Source organism: Phyllostomus hastatus, unplaced genomic scaffold, assembly GCF_019186645.2.
Source record: "Phyllostomus hastatus isolate PE091 unplaced genomic scaffold, TTU_PhHast_1.1 phas_contig_113, whole genome shotgun sequence".
Lineage (NCBI taxonomy): Eukaryota > Metazoa > Chordata > Mammalia > Chiroptera > Phyllostomidae > Phyllostomus > Phyllostomus hastatus.
This window is the reverse complement of record NW_025333530.1, coordinates 4,506,815-4,527,414: the sequence shown is the minus strand read 5'-3', so window position 1 is coordinate 4,527,414 and position 20,600 is coordinate 4,506,815. Positions and strand designations below refer to the sequence as shown.

The 20,600-nt window shown below is 35.1% G+C and overlaps 1 protein-coding gene across 1 annotated transcript in view; it reads right to left on the bottom strand.

Moving 5' to 3' along the window:
* DDX10 (DEAD-box helicase 10) overlaps positions 1-20,600 on the bottom strand; it is a 262,363-nt gene that overhangs the window by 74,997 nt on the left and 166,766 nt on the right. Inside the window, exons 15-16 of the mRNA XM_045840101.1 lie at positions 19,868-20,029; positions 9,322-9,378 (exon numbers count right to left, since the gene is read on the bottom strand). Coding sequence (XP_045696057.1) covers positions 9,322-9,378; positions 19,868-20,029 — 219 coding nt within the window. The remainder of the gene's footprint in view (positions 1-9,321; positions 9,379-19,867; positions 20,030-20,600) is intronic.

The window sequence follows — 20,600 nt, the reverse complement described above, 5'->3', positions numbered from 1 at the left end:
GCTATGACCAGCATATCAAAGTGCTTTGTTATTAGGTATATTAGGTTAAAAGAGATGGGGCACCAAGAGATTTTCTCTGCCCTTCCTTCTTTCCCAACTGCAAACCCATGACAAGGCAAAAAAGTAATGCCAGTTGACTTGAGCACTAGAGGCAAAAGAAAAATGAACCCAAGTGGATACCAAGCTATAATAGCTATAAAATCAGGAGTTTCCTATTACCTTGGGTCCTACACTACTATTCATATCAAAGAGGCCTTTAAGTCAAACCATATATGGGGCACTCCCTGAAGACAGACTACAACTTAATATTCCCTTGCTGTTTGAGGACAACAATTAACAACTATCAATACTGTAACAAAACAGTGCCCCTTGGGTCTATTGAGAATCCTGAGGGCTTTCTGTCCCTGTACTACTGTGTTTTTCAACCATGAGGTTTATTTTATTAATATTTTTCTATAAATTTTCCTTGCTGTGAGTTAGTGCATTTCACTGATGATAGGGAACTGGCCTTTAACAAGCTGCCTATTCTTTTTTTTTTTTTCAATTTTTAAAATTTATTTTTTTAGCCCTGGCTGGTGTAGCTCAGTGGATTGAGCGAGGGCTGCGAACCAAAGTGTCGCAGGTTCGATTCCCAGCCAGGGTACATGCCTGGGTTGCAGGCTATAACCTCCAGCAACCGCACATTGATGTTTCTCTCTCTCTCTCTCTATCTCCCTCCCTTCCCTCTCTAAAAATAAGTAAAATCTTTTAAAAAATTATTTTTTAAAATTATTTTATTGTTGATCAATTACAGTTGTCTGTTTTCCCCACCCCTCCCAACAAGCTGCCTATTCTAATTTGCTATTTATCTTCTGTAACTTCATAACCCACAAAATCATGTTTGTAAGGACTGTGACTAAAATGTAAATCAATGTGTAATGAGTGTAGACCTTACTAGAGGCAGGACACATGTGCTCAGTGCCGGAGTGTTGTGAGCTACATGTTGACTGGTCAGAGGTTTTTTGTGTACTTCCTGGTTCTTAACTATGGCAGTCAATTTTCAAATAAATGAAGTATTGTATCAAAGATAACATTAAATTTTAATTTTTAAATCAATAATTTGCATAATTTTATACTGAGATCTCCCATAATGAAGAATCAAATGAAATTTTGGCCTTTCTTCCAAGTTCCGCCTTTCTACTCAGACTACTCAATACATGTCGATACAACAAAACTAAAATATGAGCTGTGTACATAAACACACATCCCTACTTCTCTGCTCACAACTCTTCATGGCTTTCTACCATCCACTAATAAAGCACATTCTACTTACTAAAATATTCAAGGCCTTCTATTTCTAGCCTCAACTTGTATCGATCCACTTTGATAATCTCCACCTTCCAGAAAAAAATTGCTGGTAATAACCTGTGACTTCATGCTCCCTAACTTCTGTTTGATGTCAACTTTACACATTCAACCTCACTTACCATCAATATAATATTACTATGGACCATTACAATTAAATACTTTCAGGAACACTTATCGTGATTTATGCTTTAGGGCCCGCCTCAAATGGCCTCCTTTCCTAGAATGCTCTCTTTTTGAATCCTAAAAGCCAAAAGTAACCTCTTCAACTTCCGAAATGACTGGACCTTGTTATCACTCATGGGTTATCACAATGTATGGTAACAGTTTAATATTGACTACTAAAAAAAAGCCCTCTGTCCTAGATCTCTGTACTCCATAAAGTAGTCAGCATATGATAGGTGCCAAGTGTGGGAAACCTCAGGGCCATCTTATCCTCTGTCTCCAGTCTTTTGAGTTATATTTCTTCAATATCTTGAATAAAATATCTTTTCTCTACTATTCTCATTCTCACTGTCCTACCCCATGGCATCATTATAACATATAAAGTACTGAAACGGTCTCTTAATTCATTTCCCTAGTTGTCCTAGCCAACCACACAATGTAAACAAAATTAATCTTGGTAAGATTATAATGACAGCCATTACCAAACCACGTTTGTTTTCAGTTCTTATCCCTTTTCATCCTCTGTGGCGTTGAGCACTCTTGATCAGGTCCTCTTTTAAATTCTCTCTTCATACTTCCTAGACCAATATACCCATTTTCCTTCCTCTCCTCCTATCTTTCTGATAGTATCTACTCAACTGTCATGCTTTTAGCTTAATACCCCTTAAGTGTTGCTGTTACCCAGCATTTGTGACTGGCTTGTTGGCTCGCCTGGCTCTCTGTCTCTCTCTTCCATTCTCTGCAGTCAAATTATCTAGAATGAAATCCTGAACCCCTACAGACAAGGAAGTATGCAACCCTTCTATGATAAAACTGCTTCATCTATTAAGTGGGAATTATATTATTATTCAAGGACTAATGTTTATACACTAAAATACATTTTTTTAAAAAAACACGGAAAGCACTTAATAGTATCTGAAACTTGGATAGTACCGTATGACTGCTTCAGCCACCCCCACCCCCGCCACGCCCTTCCTTTGGCTTCAACCATTATATATACTGACAATTCACAAACTTCTCTAACACAGTATTCATTCATTACACTGTACTACTTACAATTTTTTCCATTAGATTTACAGGTACCCAACAGCAGGTTAATTCTATCTTGGTATTACGAGGAAAAACACATAGATCATTCTACCACTTATGCTGCACCCCTCCTCAAAATCTTCACTGCATTCCCCACACTCTCCTGAATCAGCCCCAATCTTTATGTAGGCATTCAAGATCCTCTATAACCCACTAACTTTCTCCGGCTTTAGCTACTGTCATTCTTCTTATATCCCAGTAAAAACTGATGGTCTCCTTCAACTGTATGCTTTCCAAAAGCCCCACGAATGCCAATCAAACCCTTTACTGAAATTGATAATCTCTTGGTATCCTTCTATCACTGGTAAAGATACTACAAAGAATAGAAGGTTAGAAAGGATGTAAAAATGCTAAAAATATTGTATCAGCTCTTGAATAAAATAGGAAACCGGAATTATAGAGCTGAAAGGGCTCATACAGAACATCTAGTCCAGGACACATTAAGGCAGTTGAGAAATTTGCTCACAGTACACTGTGATTTACTGGCTGCATAGAAACCAGGCCCCCAGGCTATTAGATTCTCGAGGTCAGCACTGTTGCAACTCACAAACCAGTGTGGTCATTCATAGGGCTCTCATTCGCCCAACACTGAGTCGCACAAACATAGGACTTACATGTATACATGTCACGGAGAAGCAAATCCTGGTGGTCCTTATCATTTACTTAAAAGCGTATGGGCAACATACTCTCATCTTATCCCATTCACATTTGTTTAAAGGTTGTTTTTAAGTTTCAAAACCAGAACAAAAGGAGATCTTTCTCTAATGCCAACCTGCATGCACTCAGGCACACTGAGGGAGAACTAGAGCTAGTCATGCCAGTTACAAACTATTTCTAGAGACTGAGCTTGCATTTATTCATATATTCTTGGTAGACATTCTGCCACAGTAACATAAGCCAAACCAAAAATGGAAAGAGCTCAGAACGTTAGGGCTATAAGCAAGTATCAAAGTGCACGTATACATTTAGACCACTGACTTTTAAAAGGGTGTTGAAAGTACTTAATTATATACACATATATTGCATGAATGCATATAAATAAGCCTCCCTCCCCAGATATACTAAGGAGGGTGAGGATGGAGGGAGGTAGATATGTGCATTTTAAGCCATCTTCCAGTAATTCATTATAAAGGGAATGAGGGGGAGGAGTGAAGGAAAGAAGGAAACCATTACATTAATCTTCAAGCAAACCAAACCAACACTAGAATCACAATAAAAGTTAAACCTACTTGGGTTTTCACTGCTTAGATATTAAAGAGTAAAAAGCACATCATCTAAAAGACTCAGCGTTGTTTATTTAAAAAGTACAAGGACAGCATAATGGGTCCTATCTTAGTACTAAAACAAGGTAAGATTGGAGCAGACTGCTTAGAGAAACTGAATGACTCATTTAGAGCACCATTAAGTAAGTGATTGTATCAGGGCAGCAAATGGTGCCCCTGGAAGAGTTCAGTCCCTTCAAATGGGATGGGAAAGCAATTTACTTTTAGGGAGAGCCTTTGCTCTCCTGGAACTGGGACTATAAACAAACTTGTGTTTCTATTATCTTGTTTGTAATTTTACTGAAAGCTGTTTGGTTTAAAATAAACTGATCCTATAGAGCCCTTGTAATTCTAACTGTATTAAGAACAAAGAAATAAACTGGTATTTCAATATTATGAAATGCTAAAAAAAAAGAAAAGAGAAAAAAGCCAGGGGAGTTAAAAGTGTTATGTGAAACACACAAAATGAAGAGAAACTTCTTCCCAAAATGAAAAAAAGAATCTTAATTTGGTGTTAGTCAATAAAACATGCCAATAAGGAATACATGCAAAGGCTTAAGATCCAGAAAAGTTAGAAAGGACTGTTACCAACATTTATCAATGTCTATTTTTAGCTTTACAATGAGAGAGAATCCTTTAACAGAAAAGCCAATAGTAAGATGTGAAGGAAAAAATAGTAGTTATCCACAATGTTGAGAAAGGCCAAGGACCTATACTGGGAGTTGCATTGAGTACAATTTCTACTTTTTTGTTACATATCTTAGCTCAGATCAAGATTATGGAGGGCAACAATATAAACATGATTAAAAATTACTATGTCATATATACCCTTCGAAGTTCAGAAACAGAAATGACATACCCAGGGTCACCCAGCAATGTAGACCCAGTCTGCTTCTAGTCTCAGGTCAGAGTTCTTCCCGTACTCAATGTATTTCCTATTAGTAGTTTTCTGTGAATAGTTGTTAGCTCATGTACCATAGATCAGGTGTGCTTTATAAGGGGGAAAAAAAGAGGTGAAATGTTATATACAGAAACAGCAGAGGGCAAGAACAGTAACAGGGAATGAGGATTCAGTTAGGCCCAGTACACAAACCAGTTGTGCCACCAGAAGCCAGGGACAAAGGATAAGTCATTTACTTGCTTTTAGCATTCATTGATTTGGATACTCTTAAAATATTAAGCATGTGTGTATGTATTTAAGTACAAACATCATTTCAAATAAAATCTTCCCTGGAAGCTCAATACACATAATGGGGCAAAAAAAACCCTTCTCTGATTAATAACAAAATTGAAGCATAGAGTCCTGCCCAAATAACCCTCTTGTCTCCTAGGAGGGTGAAGGGAGGGTGAAGCGGGGGTGCCCCCAATACTTCTGAAGAACCCCTAAGCCACTCAAAGTACTATTTAAAGCTACAGGAGTAGATCAGTAGAGGCCCCACAGATCTTAAATTTCATGTACCCAGGAAAAATTTAAAAACTGATTTGAAAGGATTGAGTTTTTACTCTGTCAAGCAATGACTATTTTAGAAATCATTATTTTGTAAATAAAAGGATATTCCAGAGTCAAAAAAAAATAGAAGTTTCTATCAAAATTAATAAATTTAGCTTTGCTGTATGAAATTACTGGTGGCCAGAGAAAAGGACATTTTAGACTGGTACATTAGTAAACTACCCCAGATCATCTCTCTCAGGCCCATTCATGCCCTAAAATTATATAATTTCTATTTCTTTGGATCTCCTATCCTGAAAGAATCGAGACCACCTTATGTGGTCCTAAAATTACTGTTTGTTAATAAATAAAGTGCCCCAGGGTCACCAAAATAAAAATGCAATAAAAACCAGGCCAAAAGAAATCAAGTTAAAACGTACAACCATTAAACTTCAACCTTAAAATGTATGGTATAATGTTAATTATTTTAATATCATATGCCCACACCTAAAAAATAAGAATCATAAGCAACATGTGGAATATATTCAAAGCAGTACTTAATTTTCTAGTGTTTAAGTGTTTTGCTCCTTCACCTTCAGTGTTCAGTTTTATCAATCTCATACATTTTAAAAATAAATTCTACTTTCTTTTCAAAAGTAGCATAGCACTGAGACATTTCTGGGGATCTATTTCCTCAAGTTTCAGCACTGTTGTTTCTTCTTTATGTTTCTGCAAAATCCTTCCAGCCACCACGGGCTGGTATAAACACTATGACCATCAAAGTAACATGAGGAAATCTAGCTGGATAATGAGGTGAAGCTGTATTTACAGGATTATGCAACCTTCCTAAACTCAAAAAGCATTGTGGTCTACTGATCACTGCTAAAAATATTTTTTCAGATCTTAGTTTAAAATTTCTAAGTTATAAGTATATACAATACCCTGTCAAGCAAAATAAAAGTCCATTGTGCATTTCACATATTTCTCTACTACTGTCTTGATATCGAAAAACCTCTATCTCCCAAATCACTAAATATTGGGTATCCAGAAAACCTTAAAAGTTTCAATTTCATGTTTCTCTCATACTCCTCACATTGCATGTAACATATTCTAGGCAGATCCTAGATCTATCTTTTAACAAAAAGTTATAATCAATTCCTAAGAGGTCCACTCCAACTTTATTTTACTGTCCTCGGGCTTTAAAGCAATTTTCTTAGGACTATTTTCTATGCCAGGGAAGAGATAACCACCAACCATCATTCAGAATATTGAAAAAACTCATATTAATATTATCTCTTTTCTTGAAAATAAAGATAATTCCTTTAACTTTTATTCAAACACTTTTTTCCAATTAAAAAAAAAATATTCTGTGTCCTCTATGTTCTTCATAAGTGTATTTGCTGACAGAAGCACAAATGGGGCAAAAAGACAGCTATTGCGAGTCCCTTTCTCATACTTTCAGTTCCTACGAACTGATTTCTTAAAATAGCTATAAATAGGTAAAACTACACTTCTTGGTATAGAAGTCTACACATATCACTTTGTTTCCACCACTAAAGCACCACTTGGAAATCTTACAGTTTCAGTGACTGAAGGATATAGTAGAATGAAGCTGACAAAGGGCCTCAGAAGGCACAACCTCAACCCTGGCTGGTGTGGCTCAGTGGACTGAGTGCTGGCCTGCGAACCAAAGGGTTGCCAGTCAAGGCACATGCCTGGGTTGAGGGCCAGGTTCCCTGTAGGGGGTACATGACCAGCAACCACATATTGATGTTTGTCTCCCTCTCTCTCTCCCTCCCTTCCTCTCTTTCTAAAAATAAACAAAATCTTAAAAAAAAAAAAAGGTACAGCCCCAAAACACACAACGATTATGTTGAAATATATTAAAGAGGACAAAATTTACTCTAAAACTATCACATCCATCATTTAAAGCACATACACACAGACAACAGGAAACGTGATCATTCATATTCTATATTCCTTCTTGGACATCACAGAACTTTGGATCATTGCCGCTTTACAGAATCCTTCCAAATAATATTTTCTGTGTCTGTTTCCAAAGGGGCACCTGAAAAGCCATGAGGGCCTCCATCCCTGTCACTTTCATTCAAAAAATGCTCGATACATAAAGATTGATTTTGAGCTAATTCTGTCAGCTCTGTCAGTTAGCCTGAATCTGTCACAGCTACAGTCCTTGGTGTCTCCAGGAGCGTTACAGTCCTTCTACAACCCATCCACTCGTCCTGCTGCTAAAATCACTCTTACGAGAGCACTGCCACCTCTGAACACACAGACCAGGCTGTGAAATGGAGGCAACTCGACTATTCAGAGTGATACTAAAACACAGCCTTTGGCCACTGAAAGCTCCTGGCTGAGCAGCAAAGCCACGTCAACTACAGAGTCTCTTCTATTTGTTCCCAGTATAATTGCTGGTGGTTACACAGAAAGGAGATGTCTTCTTGACAACAAATTCCTCCTCTTTTCTTAAATGTCAAAAAACAAACACCGATGACAAATATGGGAGGGAGTGAAGGGTAAAGGGATGGGCTTGGCTGGAGGAGTTCACTTTGGAGATCTGTCCGGATGGAAAACATGAGCTCTGCTGGCCTTTACTGCCTTTTGTCTGTGTATTTCCCAGCTGGCACAGTATCAAAACCAAAAACATACACAAATTTATGAGGAAAAAAGAGGCACAAGAGGCAAGCTCAAGGGTGAGAGCAATTTCTTACAGTTTAAACACCATGAAAGATAAAGCATACAGTATCAACAACTATAAAAAATAAATAAACTGTATTTAGTAATACACAAATATGCATGAACACACACAAAGGAAAGACAGTAACAGGGCTTTCTTTTGGCTTCAGATCATAACTTTCACTTTGTAATTTTATATGCAGAAATGAGAGCTTCTTAGTGAAATAAATAGGAATTTTTTATATGAACATGCAATATTCATTTGTAAATATCAAATGCTTTCATTAGATTTAAGATTTTCTTCTTAGATTTAAATTTTCCCACTTCAGCCCTAAAATCTAATTTCCACGCCATGACAGTTCCCACCTGCAGTTTAAAAGCATATGCAGAATCCACCATCTGATTTAACAGTCAGGCTACAAACAATGTAGCTTCATTTCAGGCACCTTTGAAGGCAGAGTGATATTTTATGCTGAATATAAGCAGTCTTTTCATCTTGTACTGTGGAGTAACTGTTTCCCACTTCAGAACTATAACATGAGTTATCATCTCTGAATTGCTCTCTAAGTGCTATGGCCGGCAAGGAAAAAATTGACAAAGAACATTATGGGATTACTCAAGAGAGCTGGATCTTTGCTAACTGCCAAGAAGAAATTGTGGATAGTCGGGCACAGCACAAAGCTATACAGCATAAAAAATGACATACATTACTTGGCCCTGGTTTTAGAAAATCATTTCTCTTAAATGTCCTTAGAATGCAGAAACTGAAACGTTCTTGGTGTCAAACACACCAGATAAAAATTACTGCCGCACATGAATGGTGCTGACTATTGTACATATATATTTCAGCAAAGCTGAACATTTATATTTACTGAAAATTACTTTTTGCAGAATATGTGGTGAAAATGAGAGACACAGAGAGCTTTCCCCCAGATTCTAGGAGTTGAATTGAAGCAACCAATATTTCCAGTTATGTTACCAGGTTGGTTTCACACAGACGACCTACCAAGTCTAAAGATGATATCGCTTAAAACCCTATCAGGCCTGGCCCACAGAGTTAACCATCTCCTGTGTTTAATATGTGCAATATATAGTGAAAAAGGTTGTGGAGTAGTAGGACAAAGGCCAATAAACAAATTATCTTAGGCATTTTTCATCCTGCATCACAGAGAAAACAAATTAATATGAGAAAGTAAATGACAGACACACACAGACTTAAAATCCAATTCAAATGCCGTGATGTATAAATAAATATGAAAGGCAGATGCAAAAGAAAAGTATTTAAATTCCAGTCAGTGTTACAAACACTTTCTTATTAAAATATAAACCTTTCCTTACCTTTGCATGTTTCTTACTGGCTTCTCTCCTGGCTTCCCTTTCTTTCAATCTTTTCTCCTACAAGAAAAGGGAGAAAATCAGCAACATGCAAACTTCCGTCTATTAGATATAAACCAGACTACACATTTATAACAGATTTTTCTTAAGCCAACTGAGATATGACATTTATTTTTCATTCATCACTGAATAAGTATTTATGAGATTCACACACATATTCATAATCATTAACTATATGTCAAACAGATCTGGAATTAAACTCATTTCTATAAGCTTACTATAAGCTGTGCAATTCTAAGCAACTTATTTATATTCTCTGACTCTCATTTTCTCATATAAACATAAAGATACTAGGAATACATATTTCATAAAATTGGTATAGGAATTATATAAAATAACAAAGATTTAGTACAATTAGGGATATATGACTGGTACACAATCTATGCGGACTACTAGAATAAAAGGAAGGAAAAAATGCAAGCTTTACTATTTCCCTTTTCCTTTGTCTAAAAACAGAATTTATAAGGATATGAAACTTTCATCTTTGGGGTCTTAGAAAAGTGGCAATATTTTCTCAAACAATAAAAGACCATTCTTATAAAGCATAATTATTTTATCAATTACTTTATAAGTTCCTCATTTGTTTTCTAATGACAGAATAGCCAGAAAATGCAACACTAACATTTTTTAAAGAAAAAATATGTATAATATTAAAATCCAAAACAAAGTGATCCACCTAAAGTTGAAAAGAATTTTGTTTTAAATGACACCCTCTTTTCCTCTTCAAGAATAAGGTGTTAACATAATAAAAAGTTATTCTCAATCCAAAGTTCATAACTAACAATTTATATATTTTTTTAAATTTTCTTTTCATGCAGTAATATGAAACTGCAACAATGATCACTATTACATAAAACACCCACTAACATGAGAATTAACAAGTTTTCTAAATCTGGGTGCTCTATTATTACCATTATACTTTATATTGTATATACATGGCTTTCTCCAGATTCAAAACCCAATTCTAATACACTGTGAACAGACCTCAGGTTGCTCTGTTGCTTACAGCATTGAAAAGGACGTGTAATTGCTATTAACCGCCCTTATCTGGGTTTATAGACTCCTTTATGACAAAGTGAGAACATAAATGTTGAAAGTCTCAAAGAGGAAGGGAATTCACTGAGCTCAGAGATTCCTTTCTACAGCTTCAGACTGCACAGTAAAAAGCTAAATTATAAGTGAAACTAATAAAAATTCAAATTCAAATTGTAACCATGAATGTGCCACACCCCTAATGCGTAATATTAAATTATGACTTTCTGTGATTATTATTTTTTCTCTACTCTAGTTTTGGAGAAAATGGGTGATACTTTGACTTCCAAATAAAAGATACAACTAAAAGGGTAGGTAAAACTTAAACAACATGCAATTAATTATACAGAACATTCTGAAGATACTTGAAAGTCGCAAGACCAAATTTAAAGGAAAAAGGAAGATGAAGAAACAAAAACTCAGGACTTGACTTGTTCGCTCAAAGAGTTTAGTAAGTGACAGAGACTAATCCTAAACTTGGGTCTCTATATGCCAAATCTAGTGCTTTTCCCAATATTTTCTAATAAAAATTAAAATGTCAGGGTTTAAAGACTTTAACAGATGTGACTTCAATAACAAAAGAAAATAAGACATCGTATTATTTTAACAAACAGCCAAATAATGCAATAGTTATTATCACACTTTAACCCTGAACTAGTTCTGTAAAGATTTTTTAAGAGTTTTTCTGCCACTAAAGTAAAATAATCTCAATGTTTCCTCAATTTGTGGGAGGGAAAAAAGGTAATGGATGGCAGTTTCTAAAAAACATCAAATACCTAAAAAGTAATGAAACTGTATTTGCATTTTACATATTCTTTAAATCTATTAACAAAACTTTAAAGTATTATTCTTCCCATTTTATAGATAAAAAATTGAAGAGCAAAGGATTAAGTACCGTATTTTTCAGACTATAAGACGCACCCCCCAAATTTGGGGGTATGGGGGTGCGTCTTATAGTCTGAATGATGTAGCTTGCCTGGCTCACTGTGGGGGAGCAGCGTGGAACGGGGTCACCAGTTATTAAACATTTCACCACATTTTTTTGCTTCAAAATTTTTTTTCCTATTTTCCTCCTCTAAAACCTAGGTGCGACTTATGGTCTGGTGCGTCTTACAGTCCTAAAAATACGGTAACTTGTCTGTCATCACAAAGCCAGTAAGTGATGAACCTGAGACTGAAACTGGGTCTCCGGAGTGCATGTCCTCACCTCCCTCATCTCTAGCATACTTCTATACCCCTCACTCCTCCATTAGAAAGTTTAGCTTTGTAGATGGATAGTGATTTCATCTTATCAATACATTTCAGATAAATGCTGCATTTCCTTTTATTATTACTAATGATCTGGTACCATAATGGTCTTTTCATCCTGATAGCATTTTTTTTCTGCTAGCATTTTGTGGACATTCTTTAATTAATTTTTGCCCATCTTAACAGATAATTAACTACATTTAACACTCACAAAGAGTTTTGTTATAATTATCCAGTAGCTGTCCTCCTCCCAGAACATTAGAATATTTGAAAATGGTACTTCAATGTTCCAAAGAATAACCTCGATATGTTCACATCAGAAAAACCATTTCTATTTCTATACAAGTAAACATAACCTTTATTCTGAGATTTTTTCGTCTAGTCAATTTAATCACAGCACAAAAGAATTATATTGACAATTTCCCACTACTACTGAACTCCAATATTAATTACAGTACTATAGTCAGTGAAGGATATTTTAAATTTCAGATTTCAACTGGCTATCAGAATTCACATAGGCATGCAAGTGGGATAATTCTTTCAAGATTTCTGCTGTAAGTCTCAGATGGATAAGAGATATCCAAAACCTTTACAATATGAAGTGAACATGACTTGGACATGAAACTAAAGAACAATAAAAAGAATAAACTTTCAATACTGGATGAAACAAAATTAGAAAACTTTTCATTATTATCTTAAAAAGCCATGTTAACAGTTTATCTGAAAAGGCAAGAGTATAAATTAGTCTTTAAACAGAGAACAGAAAGTAGAATTATGGTAATCTGTATTTTGGAAAATTGATACAGGGAAGGAAGTATGATTATTTTCCTTTATTAAAGCAGGAAAAATTATTTTAAAAAGTAAGTATATAGATTATAGATGTTCTAAATAATAAGATAACGATAAAAGGTTGTGGTACAATGACTTGAGGGGAAAATATAATTGAATTTTATTAGATTCAGTAACTGCGGTTCCCCTTCACATACCTTAATTTTATGTGGTCCAAATGCTTTAAACCCTTTATTTTCCTATTTCATTTTTCAGGATTAGTACCAAAAGCTATTTATTTTATGCCACACACAAAAAAGGTAATATTTTGTCTTTAGTTCTGCCATGCTACAAATGATAAATATAAGAAGAACATGAAATTCAATAATAAAATCAAATTCACATAGGACAGAAGAACAGGAAAATCACATTTCAAGGTACAAAATACTCTATTTGTTTACGTTATTATACTTCTTTTGGCTTCTCGCACACACACTATAGTACTTTGCTTCCGGGAAAAAAGTGCCAGTGCCATGAAATATGAATTTCATCAGCAGTCAGGACTACGCATTTAAACAATTTTCATTCTATGGCAATCTTGGAAATGTGTAGATTTGGAAATACAACTCATAATTCAGGAGATGGTAGAAGCACAGCCTATTTGTATGAGTCTCAGGCAACTGTGTCAATGTGGTAAGGAAATTTGGTTCCTGGCTGTCACACAGGGAAGGGAGGGGACGTCAATCCTTATAGCAGTATTTCAGAAACCTTTTTCAAAAGAAAATTGGTCAACAAAGTGTAAAAGAAGGATTACAAAGACTTTTGGCCATGAAGATATCCTCTCCCCTCCAAGAACAAAATCCTCATAAACCTGAAACCTTCCCACAAACTTGGAACACAGGGTTAATTTGCTATTATTCCTGGGGCCCCAACCTCTGGGCTGCAGACTAGTACCAGTCCAGGACTGTTAGAAACCAGGCCACACAGCAGGAAGAGAGCCTTTATGTAATGCACTTGAATCATCCAGAAACCATCCTCCCCCCACCACCACACCACCCCATGCCAAAAAGGTTGGGGACTACCGATATTCAACAGAGTTCCATTTAAACAACATAAAAAATTGGCCTTCAATATATAAATGTGCAACAACTACAACAAGGATATGAAGATAAAGAGAAAAATTTACATGGAAACACTGATTCACTAATGAATTCTTTCAAATACTTGCTGAGCTACAATGCACCAGGCCCCATGGTAGGCTCTGGGTATATCGAAATGCGCAAAATAAACCCAGTCTTTGTAGTCTATGACCTAACCTTGTCAGACCCTTTAACTCCATTAGTACCAAACTCTACCCCTGCTTTTTAAACACAGTCTCCAGCTACTGACCATCAACTTAACAACCACCACACCTCTCAAACACCATGAGCTATTTTAAAAAAATCCACAAAACAAAGAACTGAAGAAAAACAGATATAATAAACAGCTCAAAGATGATGCAGTTGGTAAGATCTCTACAATTTTGAGTATTTGTCTTACTTTGGAAACTGGCGTGAAGAAGGGCTCAAGTACTAAGATGTTCAACACAGTGTCACCAGATGCTACAAGCTGATAAGAACAAGAACAGCCCTGGCTGGCATAGCTCAGTGGATTGAGTGCAGATGGCGAACCAAAGTGCCGCAGGCTCAATTCCCAGTCAGGCCACATACCTGGGTTGCAGGCCACGGCCCCCAGCAACCGCACATTAATGTTTCTCTCTCTCTTTCTCCCTCCCTTCCCTCTCTAAAAATAAATAAATAAAATCTTAAAAAAAAAAAAAAGAATAAGAACAGAAACCTCCCAAGTAGACATCTTCAAATCATAGGCAAAGGTTCTATAGTAACAGGCTAGCTCCTTTTTTATAATAAACCTGGTTGTGATGGATAGTAAATAGGAAGAACTGAAAATGGAAGGGAGATAGGGTTGTACAGGAAAAGGATGTCTTTCCCTCCCCTGTATATAAGCTTTATTCATAAAGTCCATTTTAGAATTAAGCATTAGATGCTTAGTCCCCTGACCTCACAATGACATTTCTGATCAGTGAAATTTCCTAAAACCATATGAGCCAGACCAGTCTCTGACAATGCCCTAGACTCTTAAAGGGCCACAACTACTTAAAAATGGATTTTGGTACTAGTAACTATACAGCTATGCAATGAAGATTCAGGGAAAGGCAACCTTAGTATGGGGTACTAAACTGTAAATTTTTACCAATTTTTTTATCCCTTGCTCTGGAAACATGAACAATTTCCATCATTTGTTATTTCTTCTTCAAAACCTTCCATTCTTGTTACCATCCTCCACCTTTTTATTCATTGTTTCAGAGTTACCCTGTTGTAAGAGAATGCCTGGTGGTTTGAATTAGGTAGGAACACCTCTGAATAGTTAAAATCAAAGTCTATACAGTAACAAAAGCCTTGGTAATGAGTCCCAAAGCTGCTATGAGTAAGCTGTAGGGCCTTATACAAATTACTTGACCCTTCTAAGTTTTAATTTTATCATCTGTAAAGTGACGTAGCTCATTTATTTCAGAAGTTAATTTTTAGCATTTAATATAATATATGTCAAGCGTTTAGTACAGAGCCCAACTCACTGCTACTACTTGTTACTGTTCATGTTCTGTTCTTACTATTTCTAAGATGCCTGATTACTGCTTCCCTCCTTCTTGGCTACGGTATAAATTTATGTTTAAGATGCCTGAATTACATGCCAACTAATTCTATGTCAACAACAAAACAGATTTTCTAGTAAGTCCCTTTAACTCTTAGCTAACTTACTAATGTTCATGTTAGTAATAAGTGGATCCCAGAGCAATGCTGTGCCATCTCTGCAAGCACTCCAGAGTTTTATATCTTGAGCCATGACTGTTACCTAAAAACACAATCCAAAATGGATAGAGCACTCAAAGCAAATTTCAAAGGAATAAAAGGGAACTTCCTAATGAATTGCTTCTCTCAACTTCGAGATGTCATAGCAGATATTACCTCCCTAAATACAAGTAATCTTTCAGAACTAAGAATGATGACACACCACAGAGCAGACTTTTGCTCCATTAAATTAAAATCCTTTTAGTAACGTGCTCCATGATCCATCTTCCACAATTTTGATTGAATTATAAAAAATTGTTTCCATGAAAAAGTAGTATTTTTGCCTTTACAATTTACCAATGACTTTATATGTAAAAATTATAGCTTGTGCTGTATTTCTACTTCTGATGAATGGTTTTGAGAGACTCAGTAGAGAAAACAGTAATAGGCCTAGTTAAGTACAGTTACTTATGAATTGCCAGGAGAAACTAAAGACCAGAATGGTCTCAAAAGAAAATGATGTTTAAAGGCTATATTGAAGCCTCATGAAGAGAAATGAAGCTGCCAACTAAGTAACCTAAAGCAGTTATACAAGGGCCCTAAAGTCTTCCGGGTGTGTAACTCTGAGTTCCAACAAGCAGGCAAGTAAAATTCTATTCCCAGTGATGCTGTAAATTTTTTATTTGCTATAAACCAGTTAAAATTTTTACTGCTCACTTTTTAAATCTTTAGGAGAAAGATATTTACTGGAGTCACAGTACGAATTACAGAGCTTTCAGAATTTGGCAGATGAAAATATGAGTCAAGGACAGATGTAATAGCATGGAGGAAAAAGAGGTGGGAAAAAAAGAATAGCTAAGTCCTACACTACAAAGACTGAGTACTCAGTCTAAGGTGAAAAGCTGTTAATTTTAAACACAAGAGCAAAATAACTATCTCCAAATGGAATTACTATGACTAAATTCACTTATATATTAAATATCTTAACCTTTTAGAACAAAAAAGATAATCATGAAATATTCTGGATATGCTGAAAGAATACTCTTAAGTTTATGAAAACTTCTAGAACTGATACATTGTAAAAAATAAAGTATATGTCAAACACAGAATTATAGATTTTTACAGAGTTTTCTTTTCATATATAAAATTCTTTCAGGCATATTCCTCATTCATACTTTTGTGTCAACAGTTTATTTACCTTTTTCTATCTTATGAAGTAAAGCTTATCCTTAGACCCTGAAGTTAGTATTACAAGTATTCTTTAGGGACATACAATTCTTCTTCATATGGTTTCATAGAAATAACAAAATCAAAGTGGAAGCTTCAAGGGAAACATAATTATAGTTGCCCTGGGTAAAACCTTATGCTAGAATAACTAAGAATTGTCATTATAGGAAGTAATATACTCAATTAGGAAGAAAAAGAAAAATATAATTTCAAAACCAATAATGTATCCAGTTAGAACAATTAAGATAAAATAATCTGTGTAGGATAATAATATATTTAGTTTTGAAGGAAAAGTTTAGTAACTTTTGGAAAATAAGTGAACAAGAAAGAAGCCTTATCACCAAGCAAGGAACCCAATTTGTCAGCTAAGGAAAATCATAAATTAAAATTCCATTTTTCAAACATTTAATTCCCATGACTTACCAACAAACACAAAACCAGATAATCTCTCTGATCACCTGCAATTAACCCCAAGTCCCACTCCCTTGTTTTTCAAAATAGGGAAATATAGTCCAAACTGGTGACTAGTCATCCCAGGTTGAACTAGGTAATAATGCCAAACTCAGGATTCAAATGCAAGTACTCCACCATACTCTTCCCATCAAACATTACACCAAATGTTGAAACTTGCCATTTAACACAGGAATCCAGTCCATGGCTGCTTGGTGCATCACTGATTTGAGCACCTGTATTGTGTCTTAGGTATTCTACTGTAATAAATATACTAATTTCAAAGTGCTCACAAATATGAAAGTTTCCCTAGTTCAATACACAGATACTTATATATGGGTAATAATAACTTTACTAATAAAAATACCAATAAACTAATCATATTTGTGTCAAGAAGCATTTACATCGAAACTGAAGAGAAGACTATTTTTAGTTACTTCCTTGTGCTTTTTTTCCAACCTCTAATATAGAAGATATGCCATAGGTCACAATGTGCAGAGTATTCTTATTTTATATAAAATAACAACCTTCCGTTTGTTTTTAAAAAGATCTAATGTCTTCTAATTACAGAGGTACTGACTCGAAACCACCAGTATATAAAGTTCTTATAATTTTTCTCACAGCTACGTCTACCCAAAACTGCTCTGTTCAACTTTGCTGTGAGAAAATCACAGTGGTAGTTTAAAAATCATATGCTACATTTTAACAATGGTCCAAAAAAAAAGAAAATGAATTCTTTGAAAGCTCAAAAATAAGTGGAAATACAAACGTGAAGAACAATATATATATACACAGTATAGTACCTTTCATGTAACAAAGAGAAAATAACAATAGGTATTTCTCTTTACTCCTGTTTACATAAAGTGGGAGGTACATTAATAATTAATAAAAATAGTTACCTATGGGGTGGAGGTATAAATAAGAATAAGGTACAGGTAGAAGCAAGACTTTTTTGTGATCTTGATTTTGAAACAATATTAATATACTATTCATTCCAAAAATTTATTGTTAAAAAGAGGTTTCAAAAACCTTTTGTTCAGTGACAGAAAATCCATAGTTAAGTATAATTTAATTGTAATTTTCCCGAGGACAGAGAAACACATGTACTTTAAGTATTCTATCTTCGCAGTCTAGCACAGAAATGTGTAATAAATGTATGATTAGTCAATTTGAAACTAAGTTTCCAACAGATTCAGAAATAATATTCCACCACCTGGATACAATAGAAACTTTTACACATTGAGGGGAAAGGGGTGAAAGGGAAGACAAGAGGGGAAAAATATTAAATTCTTCACATTTCTTCTACTGCTGGGTACAATTTAAAAATAAAGAATAAAATGTTCTTATGCTCAATCTTCCCCTGTATACATACTTGAAGCATACTGTGAGCTGACACAAGAAAAGCTACTGACACTCTTAATATTATTTAAATTTTTAGTTCCTTTTAAAGTACTATACTAAAAGCAGCAATGCAGGCAATGTTTAGTTTTCTCAATAACATAAATACTCAACAATGGCAACCAGTGTATTTCAGGTTCATTAATTTTCCCTATTTCTGCAAATGTTTTCTCACAATTCATTTCTAACCCTGAAGCTACCTTCAATACCTACTTTTTTCTTATTCATCAAATGTTACTGTGAAGCTGCATCAAATCTTAAAGTGAGAATTGCTGCTCTTAAAAAAAAATTTATGAGGCCATTAAATAGTTACAAGGTCAAAAGGAGTCAAAAACTCCAAGAATCCTTCTCAAGATACAATTAATAATGTCTTCAGTGAAAAGTTTAAAAGTTTCTTAATACAGAACTTAATATTATAGCAGTGATTCTTGGGTTTGATGTTGTAGAGGCCTGAAATAATTCATTGTGTCACGGGTATGCTGCAGAAACTTCTTTAAAAATGTAATATGTTTTATTTCATTAATTGACTTATTTTATCTAGCAAAATATCTACTTTTATGGAAATTAAGTAGTGTGAAAAGATAGCAATATCATAAGAGAAAACTTCCAAGTTTAAGGCCAATGGGGCATATGCATATTATATAGAAGCACTCTCTCTTACAAGGTTTCCTTTTCCTTTTAATGCTAAGTTTGATTTTGTATCCACTATCAACTAATTGTGCTATAGAGGAAATAAAGGCAACTATTAAGGTGAAGCTTAACACAACACTAATGTCACTCAAATGGGTGGCTGGTAAAACAAACTGTGGTACATGCCTAACATGGAATACTACTCAGCAAAAGAAAGAATGAAGTACTGATACACACAACAACTTGGATGAATTGACACACAGAATTACGCTGAGTGAAAAAACTCAATCCCAAAAGGCTACATACTACAATGTTTCACTTCTGTAACATTCCTGAAGTGACAAACTGTAAAAATGGAGCACATGGGATCTCTCTGTATTATTGCTAATAACTACATGTGCAACTACAATTATCTCAAAATTAAAATTTTAATGTTTCTTAAAGATGTGAGTAAGAAAAAGGAGAGATGGGGAGAGACAGAAAGAAACATCAATTTTTGTTCCATTTATTTATGCATTCATTGGTTGATTCTTGTATGTGTCTAACTGGGGATCAAACCCCCAACACCTTGGTGTATTGGGCCAACATTCTAACCAACTGAACATCCCAGCCAGGGTCCAAAATTAAAACTTTAATAAAAAAAAAACCACACTAATATTATTTGGGTCACAGCAATCAAAAGCAGATTTAGGTGACATTCTCAGAAACCAGTCAATATACAATCCTTCGACCAATGGAAAGAAAAAGGAATCGATAAAATGACAAAATAGCTACAGAAAAAGAAGTGCTAGAGAAAATAAAATAATAATATGATTATTAATGAATATCTAGGTATGCATAGGAAAACATTAAATTTCACTCAGCATTAATTCATGATGGGAAAAGCTTACCCGATGCTTTGCCTTTATTTTCTTTCTATACTCTTCTTTGTCAAATTTGTCCTCTTCTTGAAGCCTTTCCTTTGCTTTATCTAAGTTGATACCACCAGTGTCATCCTCTTCTTCAGTAACCTTCAAGACAGATTTCTGCATTTGTGGCCACTGCTGAACCAACTGCAGACAGGGAAAAGATTCAGTATGGGATAGAAGGCAGAAAACATCAACATAAAACCATTTCCCTTTGTATAATGACTTTGAAATGGTGCATATACATTTTCTGTCTTACTAGCTATATTTCTTAAACTTTCTGACAAACTTCATAATTAAAGTAAGCAAGCCACAGAAAAGACTATTCCAGTAAAAGTAATGTTACCATAACCCAATGAAAACAAGATTAAAGGAAAATTTCATAAACTAATTTGGAGGAGAAGGCAGTTGCTTCAGCATCATTTCAAACAGTGTTCTTAAGATACTCTATCCCACCAACCTGATTCCCGATGGTGTACACAGAGCCACAGGCAGGCTGACCAGAGTGCTCCCTCCCCGTCAGCTGCCATGGCACCTGAGTACCTCCAATGTTTCTCTCACTGCACTCTCCTGGTTTTCTGACTAGAATTGATTTCCTTGAAGGCAGTCATATGTCTTGTTCATGTATTCTCAGAGCCCAATCCAGTATCTGGCACACTTTTGGTGCTCAAAATTGATCAATGGACCACATATCAACTGGTGTAACAAATAAAAACTG